The 16,950-nt window shown below is 40.2% G+C and overlaps 1 protein-coding gene across 2 annotated transcripts in view; it reads left to right on the forward strand.

Annotated features, from left to right (window-relative positions):
- The window catches only part of cacna1bb (calcium channel, voltage-dependent, N type, alpha 1B subunit, b), a 232,754-nt gene that overhangs the window by 6,480 nt on the left and 209,324 nt on the right, over positions 1 to 16,950 (forward strand). For both annotated transcript variants that reach the window (XM_085359644.1, XM_085359642.1), the window contains exons 4-5: positions 1,855 to 1,960; positions 6,678 to 6,817. In XM_085359644.1, the coding sequence (XP_085215770.1) occupies positions 1,855 to 1,960; positions 6,678 to 6,817 (246 nt within the window). The remainder of the gene's footprint in view (positions 1 to 1,854; positions 1,961 to 6,677; positions 6,818 to 16,950) is intronic.

Raw genomic sequence — 16,950 nt, forward strand, 5'->3', positions numbered from 1 at the left:
CTGGCTACACCTGTCGCCCCGCTTCTTATCTCCCTTCAACATGACACAAAGCTGTTCTCTGAACAGCAGCGGGCTGTGAAAAGACTTCACATCCGCCTATTGTGCTGCCTCTTTTATTACCCCCACCTTCCCGGCGCCCACATATATACCGAGAAGTTCTTTTATCAGTATGTCAGCTGTAAACTGCTCGCTGGGCACTGACAGCAGTGGTTAATCACGATCAAACATCGCTATTGATCCGCACAGCTACGAGTCAATGAAGAGATGCGTGCGTAAAAGGGGCGATGTGGCTTGCGCTTAACCGCCCTATCCCCGTGCTCTCCTACACTGTGTTGTGTTGGGGGGGGCAGTTTAATTTAAGTAGAAAAACAGAGAGAGCTCGTCCAGGATAGCAGCACGCCTCGTTGTCTTAGTCGGGAGCCCTCTCCGTGGTGCTGAACTCGCCCACGCTCCCCGCTCCACGCCGTTTATTCCACACTGCAAAAAAAAGAAAGAAAGGGAAAAAAAAGAAAAGAAAAAAAGTCCTCTTCGAGGAGTCGTGGTCACTTTTATAATCGCAGTTTGCTCTCTTAAAATTAGCGAAAGACTTGATCATCAGCAGCGTGTTTCTCAGTCTTTCATTCATTTATAAAAAAAAAAAAAAAATCAATAAAAAAAAAATCTCAGGAAATAATCTCATCTCCCCCGATTTTAAGACTCAGTTTCACTCCCCTCCTAAAGTAGGTTTGTAGCTGTGTTTTAATGATGTTAAACGTTAAAAACGTTTTAGAGAGTTACAGATGTAATAATAATAATAATAATAATAATGATAATCTCATTTTCACATTTTTTCATATATATAATGCAACATTAACTTTTAAAATGTAAAAAAAAAAGCTAAACTGATATCTGCATGTAAACAACAGGCACGACTTTTGCTGCTGAGGGTTTAAATTCTATTTTCTGATCACATTCAGGCTTTATTTGTGTGAAGGGGGGAAAAAGTACACCTGGGGAACAAAAAAAAATCAGCCATCATCTGACAAAGATTCAGGTTTTAACTTGGTGTCTTGTTACTCCTGGTTGTCCCAGAAACAGCCAAAAATTTTTTTTTTATATTTTAATGTCTCTTAAAGACTCCACTGTAGGTTATAAGCTCAGAGAGAGGTTATATATTTCTGTGTTGAAATTGTTTAGACTGGGAAGCCACAGGGCTTGTGTGATGAACATGACCAGACAGCTGGATCTGCTCTGTGGGCGACAATGAGGACAACATTAGCTCTAATCAAATAACAGCATTTATCAGTTTGTCCGTGCCCTCTATGGGCTGATATGAACCGGAACCTCTGATATTCCATATGGACAAGATAATAAAATAATCACCGCGTTCACTCTCATTCCTGAAATTTTCAGGATATGTAAAGCAGCTCAGTATTTTTATCCATATCTTTGCTGTTACGATTATCAGCTTCCAATTCCCTTGTGATTCATGGACCCTCAATAGGCACTGACCCTCAGGGCAGTGACCGAGTGAAAATGAATGACAGAATGAAGTGGTCAACCATCTGGAAGGATCATGAGCACATGTATAGGATGCTTTCTTTCCACAAAAGGCCTTCAACCAGAGCTTGATGGAAAATTTATGCTTAGTTGGACAGAATGCATCTAAATTCAAGTTTAGCACAGGGGCATGCAGGATTATTCCTGTGCAACCGCCATGAATCTGCTTCCTTATTCCATTAGAATAGATGAGTTACAAAAATGTGATGTTTATTCATCAGTATAAAGTAGTTTATCAGTGCTAAGAAGGTTTGCAGACATACTGAAATGAAATACATGTGACATCATTTATAACTACTCCTTAACTCTGCACACTCCATTTGAGTACATGATCCTGGCCACAATTATCGCCAACTGCATCGTCTTGGCCCTGGAGCAGCATCTACCTGCCGGTGACAAGACGCCCATGTCAGAGCGCCTGGTAAGTCCATCTCTTTAAGGTCGCATCCCTCACACGTTGATTTTCTGTCCCTTCCCCGGAGGTGCCAGATTTACAAAAATATTGGGCAACACTTTATTTTAAGTGCACACATTTACTAATTGCTAATTATTCGACACTTATTAATCTCCAGTTTACTGCTTATTGGTTTTACGTATTTATGCATGCTCAGTATTGGCCTTTCGTGGCACTACTACAATCCTTATTAACAAATATAAGTCCATTCTTGTGGTAAACATCAAAAGTGATTCCTTCACTTGTATTTGACACTTTAATAACCTCCTTCACACTTTCGAAATTCACCATGGCACACTACTACTGCAGTTAGCAGCTCCTCTTCTTATTGAGAGGCACAGTTTCCAGTCAGATTCAGTGAAAGAACAAATTCACTAAAAGTGGCAATATGTTAAATTGAGGAAAGTAACACCCACAGTGAGATAGTTCTGCAATCATGTGGAAAAAAAGAGAAATTAAATCACGAGTGAGAAACTCAGCAGTTCCCTGTAGCCTTAGGAGGAGCAGTGCAGGTTTGTGGAAACTGAGCTGTATCAGAAAACAGCGATAACCAATGTTTTCAAAATGCAACAGTTAGTCCTTGTTGAAAGACAGAGCAAGAGGGATTGGATTAGAAACAAATACATCAGGGGGACAGCTCGGGCTGAGCAGTTTGGAGAAGGAAGAGGGGCAAGGCTAAGATGGTTTGGATGTGCAGATGAGGGAGAGTGGAAATCAGAGGGTGTTGAAGATGGAGCTGCCAGGCAAGAGGAAAAGAAAAAGACCACAGACGAGGGTCACATATGTAGTGAAGGAGGACAGAGGAGGCAAATGGCCTGCTGTGATGAACCCTAAAGTGAGCATCCCAGAAGGAAAGGCAGAAAAATGCTGAAATAATATATCCTACTGAACATCAAAAATGGTTATCAGGTGGTTATTGATTAAGACAAAGCTCTTCATTATGGTCTAATAAATGATCCTGCACAATAAGCTATCAATAAGAGTAAGCAACTAGTTAATTAGCATCTTTCCAAATATTGATCTGCACTTGCTTAATTACTTTTGTTTATTTGGTGTGTTTAGCTGTGACTGGTTGTTTTTCCACCCTTCTTCTTCTTCTTCCTCATCCTATCACAACTCCTGCTGCCATTCTCACATATGCAATTTAAACCAGCATTTGAACTCTGACGGTCACGTCGCACTGCTGACCAGTCAAAAGAGACACGAGAAACAAAAGAGACTGCTGCACAGCGAGGTCAAGTGTGATATATGCCGGGGACAGAAATTGTGCATGCAAAGCTGCATGCTCCAGCACCTTGTTCCTCTTGAGTTTGAGGGTGCTGTGGCCGAAGGGGAATTTAGCCTTAAAAATAGCAAGGCAAAGAGCGCTACGAAGAGCAACAGCTTGATGTGGAAAATGTCAAAGAATTCCTCACATATTCATCCACCTTGCTGCTGTTGATGGTCGTGATGCTAATTCAGCAGCGAAGACGCGCACGAGGAAGTGATTAGAGTGGTTACACAAAGAAGGAAAACAAGCATCCTCTCGCTGCCTCCTCCACCTCGAGGATGTAATGCAACAAGATGCCTTTTAATTAGAACAAGGGATCAGGTTTTTCTTTTGTTGTTGTTTATGAAGCTCTGTCAATAGACCAGCAGGCATGCTGTAAGTGGAAGTGATGATAGAAGCTATTCAGTGAGAGTACATCACATCCATTGCAGGGCTTTAATGCCATGATCCGCAGAGGATTCTTTAGCTGTTTTCAGAAGGCTTTTCTTTATGATTCCCAAAATTCCTCCTGCTATGTATGTAAAGATTTCAATTTCTTTATGTATGATTATTGTCCTTTTATAGGGCACTGGAATTATTATAATTAATAGCCTAGAAGCCACTAATTTGTTCCTCAATTATAAAAAACCCCAACCCATTCTTGTTCCACCACCTCAGTAACTCTCATCCAACATATCTATATCATGTGCTCCCTGTACTCACTCAGGGGTATAGAAAAGGTCACCCTTCTTATAGTGCACGGGCCTGTCACACTGCTTTTATGTGATTATTTACGTTGGAGGCTGGGTGAGGCTGGGGGTTGGGGGCACTGTCTGTCAGCTTGTAGCATGCTGGGAGCAAGAGAGAGAGATACAAAAAATGGAGGGGGGAGAGAAGGCAAAGTGTAGGCGTGAGATATCCTCTGCTCGTGCCCTGTGCGTCGCTTCAGGCTCTCTGAGATATTAATGGGGAGGCAAAGGCAAAGAGTGTCCTGCCACACAGGCCAGAGCTAGCTCCTTTACTTGCAGCACATCCTAGGGTTAGCTCAACCACGTAGTGCAAATTATTCCACTGTGACCCAGAGCTGCTTGTTTGACATGGTTCGAGAGTAGTGCAGTGCTCACATAAACTGCCCAGGCGTCCCTTACAGCCATTGTGCAACAGCAGCGTTAGATGCCAGGAGATAATCGCCGTCTCCTAAAGTTCAGTGCTCAGTGTGTGTCCTGTTTGGGAACTTTGTGCTTCCCAGTTTGATTTGCTTTGTTTTCACTTACTGATTCGTTTCCTTTTCCTTCACTTTGTACTTACACTTATTTTGTGAAAGTAGAAGGCTAAACTGCGTGGTGAGGTTTAGGAAAAAGTCATAGTGTTGTGACTTATACAGCCTGCTTTCATCTTAAGAGGGCCGGACCAGTGAAACGGCCCTTTCTGTTCATCTAAAGGAGTTTAACAGTTCACGGTGTTGTAGCATTTAATTCCTGAGATATCTTATGAGAAAAAGGAAGTCCAATGTCAACATTACCTCTTTTCACATGACATTGACATGCTGCCGTATGAAAGAAAGAAATCTTTCAGCATTTCTAGCAAGCTGGTCTTATGTTCGACACCCCTAGTTTAGGTTAATAATACACAGCATTAGTGAAGCATGCTGAAAAATGAAGTGCATTTACGTGTGACATTAAGCTGCTATTTACAAACATGTATAATTGACCAGCTGGATGTGAAACCAGTGTGACTATGGTTATATCCCAGCACGTCATGACCTCGTGTCTGAGAGATTCCAGCAGCTGTGACAGAATGGCAGCATTTGACACCCAGGAAATAAGAATGGGCTGTCACGCCACAGGGCCTCTTAAATGCCTTTCCATGTGCTCCAATGTGTTCTGACCACTGGCCCTATTTGTTGGTCCAACTGACTTTTTGGCCCTGCTATCTCCAATTATTGTAATTGCTCCTGCCTGCCAGTGCGATGCTTCATTTTTGTGTTCCTGTTGTTGCTCTAAGCACCAGTTTGACTGTCCAAATGCTCCAGTGTTTGGCACTTCTAGCTGACACCTTAAAAACCTGGTTGGTTGCTTATATTTTCCCATGACACATGAGCAGGGCATTTGAACAGTCCAACCTCTTTTCTGGTTGGGTCAAGTTCTTCCCTGGAAGTTTCTAATGCCATGCTTGTGCCCAACTAACCTTCAATGACTGTCTATAAAAGACTCACGTAACTTAAAAGTCTTTAATCTGAGGTCTTATACCTGAATTTTTTCTCATGGTTAGCAGGGGGCAGCTCTGTAGATATCTATGGAAAAATGGCTCAGCTGCTCATTACATGATCCATGATCTCAGTAAACACCTTTCTCATGTGGTTGTTGCTTCAATAGCTGGTTGTAAACATATCAGGATGTTTCTTTTTGTAAATGTTCATCACAATAAGAGTAGAGACAAAGAACAAGGCTGTGCTTTCTAGCAGCTTCATAAGTCACAAGTAAAAACTGTATGAGAGTTTCTCAGCGACATCCATCCATCTCTTATGTCTGGCTCCAAATCACCATGCAAACCATTCAATGACATTATAGTGGCTACATCCATCTTTTATATACAGTCTGTGGTTAGGATCTTAAGAAGGTGCCTTTCATTTGCCTTGTATTTTACACAATAAGGGCAAATAAAGCACTCAGACTCCTTTCAGTTGGATCTGATTCTTTATTAGGAACCTCAAATGCTACACGAGTACTTTAAGTGACCTTCTGGTCAGTCCCCACCTCACCTTTTCCTCTTTCTGCCCATCTACCAACATAATCGCAGCAAGATTTCCCTTCCCTATTTTTCTCTTATGTCATACAAGAAATGGCCAAGTGCCTTTGTTGTTGCTGCCCTATCAGGCTAAGTATCTCAAATGCCTCTCTGGTCAGCCTAAGTGGCCATTTCTTAGTGCCAGATACTCTACCTGACCTCTAGTTTTGGTTTTGTTACCTCACTGGTGAGACAGAAAGGCCCTCTATTCCATTTAAAGTGCCCTGTTGCATGGCCTCAGCAGAGGTTGCCCTTTTTTTGGAGTCACGCAGCACTGATGATATTTAATGTGACAATTTTTTGTTTGCACATGTAGTTGTCTGCATTCACTTGAAGCTAAATTTTTTTGTTTGAATGCATTAAATGTGCACGCCTGGGGCGCCATTAATTTACAATACCCCCATACGATCATCCTGCGTTTGTGGATATTTGTTTTCCCAGTATTTACTGTCTTTTCATCCAAAAGAGAGCTTCAATTCCTGCATTTCTGCTCATGCCGGCATAAAAAGTGAAAGAAGTTTTTTCCCTGTCTTTTATTCACCCCCTGCTCTTTGACTTAATGCTTCAGTAAACACTCTCCTACCTCCAACAAAAAGATATTCTTCTGCTGGTCTCATCCCCTCTCTGATTCTCTCTGTCTTTCTGCAGGACGACACAGAGCCCTACTTTATTGGAATATTCTGTTTTGAGGCCGCCATTAAGATCATCGCCCTGGGCTTCGCATTTCACAAAGGCTCCTACCTCCGCAATGGCTGGAATGTAATGGACTTCGTGGTCGTCCTCACGGGGTGAGTCCCTCGCCCGCTGGGTGTCAGCTGGAGATGGAAACATTGCAGTAAGAGTGGTTTCTTTTGTGCATATCTGTGAGCACCCTGAGAGGGAGTGTAGTGGAATCACCTCCTTCCGGTTAGATCATGTGCCCACAAGCATGTCTGTTATTCAACGAGTAACCCGAGCCTGTGAAAGAAGTGAAAGGAGTGTGATGTGAGCATTTGCTGGTTTTAGCCTTTGTCCTTGAGTTCAACACTGTTCCTGGGCAACACCATACAGACGCCATGTCCTCGCAGAGCGGCTTCCATCTTTGTTTCTAACAATTTGAGGTTGCCTTCTTTTGATGCGGGGCTGACATACCACCTTAGGCTGTACAATATTCAATATTCTGCATGTTTCACATTTTATATAAGTTTCAGATGTAATTGCATGTCTGCACTGGAAGTTGTTAGCTAAGTGGGGCGCTCTGTGACACATGCTTTTATTGTTGAAAGCTTTTCTTCCTCTTTTGAGCAGCTCTTGGTGGCTTCTCGGCAGGGAAGCCATTGAGGCTCTAGGCCTTTGCAGGGATGTAATAGCCTGTGTTTCTTATCATCAGAGGGGAGCCATGAAGAGTCAGTGACAGGGAACACGGTCAAGCCAATAGTACTGAGTAGTTACTGCTAGGATTTCAAAGCTTAGGGCAGTACAGTACTCCCTTTTGATGATGTAAGAAGTCCTTACAGTGTAATACAGGAAGAGGGTGTAAGGATATTAATACGTTTCTAAGTTGGTGTTGTTTTTACTGTGGTCAGATACAAGAGTTTAGTCTTCAGGTTTACATGTCAGTCATTACCTCTATTTCTTCAAAAGACATGAATCATAAAGTGCTTCTGAGCTGCTTACACATGGAAGCCACCTTTAACCCTTTAGAGCCGATCGGAGCGGGAACGCTCTGTTATGCGTAACTATTTTTAAATCCCAGTAGCACTGCAATCACGTAAGCTAGCGCAAAATTTTTTTTTGCATATGAAACCGGAGGAGTTGTACTTACATCTGATGCCATCAGCTTGTCCTAGGTCACGGTTTCCTTCCACATAAAGCTTTGCAAAAACTGCATAAAAAGCGCTTGCAGGAACAAAAACATAATATTCCAGAAACACGCTTTACCGATCTGATCAGCTGTTCGTAACACTTCCTACGTTGGAATAGACGTCAGCGCGAACTTTTGCATTTCCGCCATTACCTGCCCGAAACCGGAAGTGACGTCATTTTCGCGGAAATGTAGTCTTTTTTGCGATCAGGGCCTCAGGGCCTATACTGCTCTTTTTAAAAGTTATCTTTGACTTTATGACTTTCTGTGTCGTTTCTGGGATGCTTAGGACTCATATTGCACTGCTGGAAATAGTTTATTTTGATGCATATGCTGCTTTTTTGCAAATTTGCAGTATAATATTTATTTTCGTTTTTCCTGCAGTGTATAAAAATTGGTGTATTTCAAAAATAAAACTATGAAGACACTCAAAATAAATTTCCTGTGGTGGGAAACTATTTTGTGCAACTTTTTTGTATTTACAGTTTTGAGGGATAAGACTCTTAAATTTCTCTAACTACAAATATATGTTAAAAAATCAAAAACGATTTTCAATTTTTTTGTAGTTTATTGCACTTTTTTGCAATTTATGTAATTACTATGCACTTAATGAATACATATTATTAAAATCTGGGCTATAATGGTTGTATTGATGTATAGCAACTTGAAATGCTCCCAAAAATGGCTCCACAGCATGTAAAAATATAATATAAGCTCTGGCGGACTTGGTTCTATGGTAGGTCTTAAAGGGTTAATATGTCAAAGCTTGTCTTTAAGGGTGAAATGTTGTCTTTATGGGACAAAGAGTCTGTCTTATACAGTATATATAAAGTAAAGTATACAGTATTTATGTGTTTTTGGGGTTTTTTGTGAGTGTTTCTTGGGGCGGGGGCATTGTTATAATAAGGCAGATTAGTGTGATCAGTGTTGGGCAAGTTACTTTGAAAAAGTAATTAATTATAGTTACTAGTCACTTCTTCAGAGAAGTAACTGAGTTACAATATTCTAAAAGTAATTAATTACTAGGAAAAGTAACTATTGCGTTACTTTAAAAAAAATGTTTAACCCTCTGGGGTCCAGGGTATAATTGGCCATTTTACTACTTTTGAGTTCCCCTCTACATTTCAGCTTTAAAAACTATTTACTTTGCCTTGTTTGGCATCATCCTTTTCAGCACAACCTCACGTGTCTGAATTTACAGTTATGTTTTCATTTTGACATACTGTATTAACACAACTGATCTAAAATCAGACAGAAAACATAAAATCCGAGTAAAAAAAAGTTATATTTTTACTGTAACAACCACAAACATGTTTAATGAATCATACTTCATAACTTTAAATGCAAATATAAATTGTCAATTTTAAAATCATATGTATAAGTTTTGCAAACAACAAAGTTATTTGCAGCCATTTACCTTTTACCCTTTTTAATAACCATTTCAAACTATTTGTATAACAATCAGCTGTTCTGCATCAATAAGATGCCACAAATTATTTGTGCCACTCCAAAAAAAAAATTTCTGTTCACTATAAAGGAGAACATCACAGCCTGATACCTGCAGGTCTGACAGCAGCAGGTGTATCACTCCTTTTTCTACCTGGAGACAGCAGTCACCTCATTGTTCTGACAAACAGCACAAAACTATCCACAACACTACACACTAACTACACAAGACAACACATTAACTACACAAGACAACACATTAACTACACAAGACAACACATTAACTACACAAGACAACACATTAACTACACAACACTACACACTAACTACACAAGACAACACACTAACTACACAAGACAACACATTAACTACACACTACAAACACGCTAAACCTAACAAATATCTCACATCTCAAAACTCTCTCTCTCTCCCCCCTCCTCTCTCTCTCTCTCTCTCTCTCTCTCTCTCATCATCATCACTCCTAAAACTTCCCCGTCTTCCTAAACAACCAAATGTCATGTTGCCATATCATTTTTTGATTGGTCGACATGGTGCATTTCTCCACCAACACGAAAGGGCGTTTTTTTTTTGTTTTGTTTTTTTTGCTCATAAGCAGAGAGTGCTTGCTGCGCTGTCCTTAGACAGTAAATGTGACGAAACTATTCAGGAAAAAATGCTGCGTATATATTGTTTATCATGACTCTGGTTTTGCGTGGCCTATCAACACAAGTTAAAAACTATATCACCTTGTTGCTTTGTCATCTTGAAGTGGTCATGTGATTGACTTACCACGACTACTTTATTCTTCCTCAGTCAAACAGCAGCACTCGTGCGATTGTTTTGCCCCCTTAGCTCCAGGTGTTGTGCCAAAAAGTGATCGTCTGCAAGAAAGTGATTGCCACCCATGGGACCGCGCGCAGCTGCTCAAAGCTGTAGCGTCCAGATTACTTACAGCTACTTCCGTGCAACTGATACTGTAAACTGAAGACAGCTTCAACCGTCTGTTTGTTGAAAAATAGTAACGGGACCCCACCACATTTTCTTGTTAGTAACGGTAACGGCGTTGTAACGATAGGAATAGTAATTAGTTAGATTACTCGTTAGTGAAAAAAAGTAACGCCGTTACTTGTAACGCCGTTATTCCCATCACTGAGTGTGAATAATGCAAAGCTGCTCAAACAGAGTTCATGAGTAAAATGTGTTTTGGAGCTGGAAATGAACAGAACAGATCGACTTGAATTAATGTCCTAACCAACTTCCTGTTTATAGAGCACAATAAAAACCCACAAACTGGCACAATGTAAACAATTGTGTGCCTTGTGGTTAGAGCCACTCAGTGCCAGAACATTTAGTGTTTTTATGAAACGCATTTTAAAAAGTTTAACATTTTGCTGTAATTATTCCACCTAAAAGCGAGTAGGACACAATCTTTCATTAGGGGATTTGGTAATGCAGTAAGAAGTGTATTTCTACCATAAGGACACAGATATTTATCCGAACACTGGAGTCCTCTGAGATAACATTGTTATGGTCCTGGCTCTGTTACCCAGTGATTTAGAGGTTGTTGTTTTTTTGGTAAATGTATATAAATCTGTTATTCTTGGTTTTCCTTGAGTTTATATTCATGTATCTTTTTGCTTAGTGCATTAATTCTGTTCTGTCCCTGTTGTGTCAAGTCTCCTTCAGTTTGGTTTCCTGTTTTCCTGGTAGTCCGTGTCCCATGTGTTTAGTGTACTGTTTTACTTTCCCCAGTCTTGTTTTAATCTGAGTTTCAGGTGTGTTCCCACTCCCACATTTGGACCTGTTTCCATACTTCATTAGCCTGTATTCCCCAGTGTAGATTGCTCCTTGTTTCCAGTGTTCCCCTTGAGACTTTTGTTTCAACGACTGGTCTGGTAATGAACAGCTCACTTTAAGTTCACCTGTACCTGCCTCTATGCATCTGCACTTGTGTCCTCAACTCAACATGAAATCATAGCCTAACAAACATGTTACCCAGAGCTTGGAAAACCCCATCAATGTTGATATTGAAATGCATATGAAAGATAGATGTAGCCACTGTGACTCCACCCATTATTCTGTAAAGTGCCCATCAGTTTTTTTTAGCATTGTCGCCATTGCAAGCCAGAACTGACTGTGTTAGGATGTTACAGTGGAGTTTTAGGGTCATGGATTGCAAACCTGGAAAGACTCAGATGTCAGTAATGTACAGATAAAATATAAGAAGGTGAACTATGAAAATAGGAGCACAGATTTCTTTGATGGGCTTTTAAGTACAAATCACACAACAAGCCTTTTTTTGCCAGGTAAAGACAATGGAAATGCTCTCAAATGCATACATTTAAGACAAAATGCAATTTAAAAGGCAGATTTATGGAAAAACTGAATACACACGTTTGTCATGAAGGTGTAAATGAGTTGTGAATGTTTTAAACAAGTTGGACATTTTAATGTGGAAACTGTGGGGAATGACTCACTTCTGGAACCAGCCTCATGTGGCCATTGGAGAAATTGCAGTTTTTCAAATATGATATTGATCCATGTTGACTGGGTTACTAGTGACTCCCAGGAGGGAACAAATATTTGATTTTTGTCAGGTTAGAGTATCAATACAATGTCCCCAACCAGCAGTCATACAATATTAGAAACGTGCTGATAAATGCCTGTTTTGCTTTAATAAATGCATGCCCAGAGAGATGATGTCCGGCATTCGTACTCTATGAGCTTTTGATTGGACTCCGGTGATAGCTAATGGCTTTTTCAAAATGTCAATAAAGGGAATAAATTGAGCTGGATTTTAAATGGAAACCAGAACAGGGCTGTAAGTGTTGACAGGTGACAATAAAAACACAACAGCTGGAATCAATGCAGGTAAGGGAGGCTCAAATGACAGATTTGGTTCATGCGTCTCAGAACAGTTATTCTTTTTCAGTCGTGTCATGCCATAAAGAGCACATTTCAGACCTTCTTTTGCCTTCTCTTGGCATAGAATCAGGAAAATAGTTAGAATCTATGATTACATTTATTCTCTCCCTGCTGTACTTGTTGAGGCAAAGAGTTTCTGTTAGAAGATCAGAGCATACAGAGGCATGTCGACTGACGTCTTCTTCTGTTTTTTAGCAGGTCTCAATGTCATTGGCCACGATATTTAATAATCAGAGTCTCTCAGACTCAGAGCACAACATGTGTTTTTAAAGGTATCCTGCGGTGTAGTTTAAAGTTACTTTCATTGCTATTTATTAATTATTGACATTTGCAAACCTGTTATGATTGACGCTGAAGAACTGTCTGGTCATCTGGTCATTTTTCACCTGGGAAACATAATTTCCAACCTACAGTGTAAGATAGGTCAGGTGGTTATAACCTGTCCTCAGACTGATCTTATGTGTCCTTATGTATGTTTTTGTTTGTTTGTTTTTTAAGTTCTAAATAGTATAGGGAAATGAGTGATTGCTCAAGACTGTTGAAAAGTACTGCATGTTAGCCATGGTTGACTGTAAAACATTACAATAGCTTTAACTTCAGAGACAGTTGATGGGATCCTTAACTATCTGCATCTGAAAATGGCAGTGGTGATCACACTTTTGCATTGTGTTTTGGTCTTTATGCTTAATAAGCCATAAAGAAGTATGTTTTTTATGCATTTTAAACTTTTATGCACTGATTTCAATCAATAGCTTTTTGTTTACAGTGTATCAAAACCAGCTTTTTATTTGAAGGGCTTTTCTTTGCTCCAGAAACTAAAGCTAGAGAAATGGCTCTTCAGGTTTGTCTACCCGTTGCTGACACAGCTGGATACAAATTAGCCATTATGTTGTGATGTGTGTGTCTCCGTTTGGTTGCCAAGCAACCTCAGTAGATAATGTGCTTCGATGTAATCGGGGGTTTCTGTGTGTGTGTGTGTGTGTGTGTGTGTGCGAGCTTGTGTGTGACACGCTGTTTGTTTTCTGCTCGACACGCCCCTGTGGGACCGGGGTTGGGTTGAGGCGGGGGTGGGGCGGGATGAAGGTGTTCGAACTGAGCCCACATCAATCTGAAATCAATCAGATCACCTCTGGATGGATCACTGGGTCACAGGAGGAGGAATCGGATGAATGATCCTAATGGCAAATGATAGAAGGCTAACCACATGTCCTCAGACATTCACCCCTCTTAGATGAATTTAAGAGGATTAAGTGGATTTTACTGCTCACCTGGGTGTTAAAAAGCCTCTGCTTCACTCTGTGTTGTCAATATAGGGAAGAATTAGTGATCATAATAATACACTCATAAAAATTCCCTGTTAATCAACTAAAAAAACAAAAATCCCTGTTCTACATTTTTGTATGGGCGTATATTATATCAGTTTATTAAGATAAGTCTTAATATTAACTACTTATGTGGGGGGTTTTTTCAAGTAAAATAATCAACTTTATTTCAGTCAGAATCAAATGAAGAGCCGCAAGACGCTCCCAGCTTAGACCAGAGTGGGGCTCAGTGACAAGACACCTGACACTGATTAGGTCAGCTGAGCCGTCATCTGATGTAGGCTTGCTTGAGATCATGTGATCTGATCATCAGGTTATCAGTTTGTAGCTTAACTTTAGTTGCAGACCTATGTGAACTGATACTGTGCATAATTTTTTTTCTTTTTTGTTACCTTTACATAACTTTAACAAGTCTCCAACTTCTATTTTGATTTAAAAAACAAACAAACAAACAAACAAACAAACAAACAAACAAACAAACAAACAAACAAACAAACAAACAAACAAACAAACGAAACTATTGAACTTCTTACTTTTCCACATGGTCATCCACAGTCAGGTGCCTCCCACCTGACTAAAATAGCACTATTTTGTGCAATGAATTTGTGATCTTTGTGCCTTTTAAAATGGTTGCTTCAAAAACAGGGACCAGGTCTTTGACCACTCGCAGCAACTTTGGTCTGCCAAGACAATGATAAAATAGTAATAAGACAAAGTCAGTTACCTGTTCTACGTACACAGAATTTCACATTAACTTCTCACATTCACAAATCCCGCCAAAACCTCGTATGTTTGAAACAGGAAGTCTTCCATAAATGTAGTTTCTGCAGGACATATGGGAATACAATCAGTTGATTCAAATCTCCTTTAGCAAAGAGATAAATCGCAGATGGCTTACGCTTCTAGGCGCAGGCTTAATAGTTATGCTCCTTGGTCTAGTTTCAAATGAACTCCAGAATAGTTTGTTTATAGTAGGAAAGGTGTAAATTCTCCAGGTTATCCACTGGGCCAGAACACATCTTCTTCCTGTGTTTGCTTTTGTTGTTCCCGCTGCAGGCACATCTCACCAATAAGCAGATTAAACATTGTCACATGGTATATAGTGATGCATGGTATTCAGTTTTTTCCAGTGTGAAAGGAAACCAAACCATGAGAAAAAGCTACAAGTTTACGAAGTCATCAAGTGATTGAGACAAGAGCAAATGAACTATACATGTGAAAATGCCCTGAGTGTGACGGTAGAGAGACTGATTGTTTGGAAGCAGACTGCCTCCCACCAGGCGACATGCAGTCATTTTCTGATTTAAAGCAGGTGCCATGAGGTTGAAGGTGTTACATGTTCAACCTCTTGGTGACCAGTTGGTCACCACAATTACTTGCAGTTGGTCTCTGACAGCAAATTATTTCCAGCTGTATGGAGGTTACCATCCTACTTTTACTATAGTGTAACTAAGCCATTAGAAAATTATTCTGACATGCGGCTGGAAGATGAAGCTAATATCAAAATCTAGGAAAAAGGAAACCTTTAATACGTCTCTCCCACATGATGAGACCTATGCTTTTTGAATTATTTGTCCAGTAAATTATCAGAAAACTGAAAAAATTATGAAAACATGTGAGAGTATGCAAAATAAATCCAAACCTCAAACCAATCAAAATACTAATATCAAATCAAATCAAATCTAGCTACTAAGAAAAAAAAATGTATTGTGAATTTGTAAGTGCATATATTACCTTAAACTGGTGGTTTTAATATCCCTGATTTAAACGTGTTGCATTTACATCCACTGAAATTTATTTTTGAAGAGTATCTCGGTGATGAAACGATAATAAAATGAAAGCAGTTTGTGTAGCAAGAGTTTAAAAAAAAGAAAAATCAATCAAAAACAAACATAATGCTCCTTCAGTTGGATGTTAGTGGCAGCTGCATAAATGATTGATAAAACATGTATATTAAAAATGCCAGGCAATCAGTCAAAAGCGACTGGTTGTAGTTTCTATTGATCTCCTTGGGCTGAAGTCTAATGTAGGATGTATTCTGACAGGATGTGGCTGTGGCTGTACTGCAGGATATGGAGAAATAAGTAATTCTGTTTTCCCTGGAATTAAAATATTTTCAGTCATGCTCTGTTAATCATCTTATGTCATCAATAAGTCAATAGCTTATTTTCCCACTTTCCCACTATGCTGGGAATCAGTGTTTGTTGTCTGCCAGTTGTACAGTTCCAGTGCTTCGTCCTCAGGCTAATTATGTTGATACAGCCATCCAATCCTAATGAGAGGGTCTAAATGATAGTGTAGCTGAAGGCAGTGGCAGACCTTTAATCTGTCCTGATCAGGCATTAGGAGCTCCTAATAAGAGAATAAATCTGCCTGTGTTGCCACAGGCTTAATCAATATAACACTGAGCTAGCTTGCTCAGGAACACGGAGCCCTGATGAGGAGCCAGACACGGACACTCACATGCTGAGCACAGCAGCGTCCGTGACATAAAGACAAAGGTTGGGAAGCCTGCTCTGCTTAGAAAAACACTTTCTTTTCTGGAGTGTTTGCCATTATAAAGTGAGAATTATAAAAACACAGATAAAATCTTCACCACATTCATTCTTAATCTCATATTATATCAATGTAATTTAACCCTCAGGTGACCAAGCTGCTAGGGACTAAAATGACATAGTTGAGTCATGTATGATGTCATCATATCTTTCACAGGAATACTTTTGTACAAACATAAATCGCAGGCCGCTGACATACTGGATGCTGGTATGCATGTCAGTGCTGCATGTCCACAACAGCACCATCTATCATCTGATTGTTTTTGGTGGAGATGAGCTGCTCCACCCTGTGACTGTACTGGCAGGACAATGCCTTGATCAGAGGCAGCTACAATCAGTGATGTTGCACAACTGCAGGGCACTCATCCAGGAACGGAGAGCAAATCCTCAACAACGGATTCGGACACTTGTGCTGTTGATGCAGAGACGGGTGGCAGCTTGTGTCACGCCCAGAGGAGGCCCTACCTCATATTTAACATGCTGTATGCACATATATTACAGTACTGGGTCTATAAAATAGATTTAATGCCTAATTTTGCATTTCATTTGTTGAATAGTACATTTGGTGTGGATTGTGTGTTCTCCCTGTGCCTGCATAGGTCCCTGACAAAACTGAACACAGGTGTGCGTGTGAGCGTGAAGCCTGTGATAGATCGGAGACCTGTCCAGCATGTACTGTGCCTGTTGTCCTATGACAGCTGGGAAGGACTTGGATAAGTGGAGGAAAATAGATGGAAAGGACAAATTTTGCAGTCAACACTAAAAATCAAACCTTCTGATACAGTACAGCCTGCTACTTTCAATCTATTAGTAATTGTTTACTAGAAAAC

This window comes from Diplotaxodon limnothrissa, linkage group LG7 (genome assembly GCF_057381915.1).
Source record: "Diplotaxodon limnothrissa isolate DT_005_m linkage group LG7, D_limnothrissa_male_GT1.1, whole genome shotgun sequence".
Taxonomy (NCBI): domain Eukaryota; kingdom Metazoa; phylum Chordata; class Actinopteri; order Cichliformes; family Cichlidae; genus Diplotaxodon; species Diplotaxodon limnothrissa.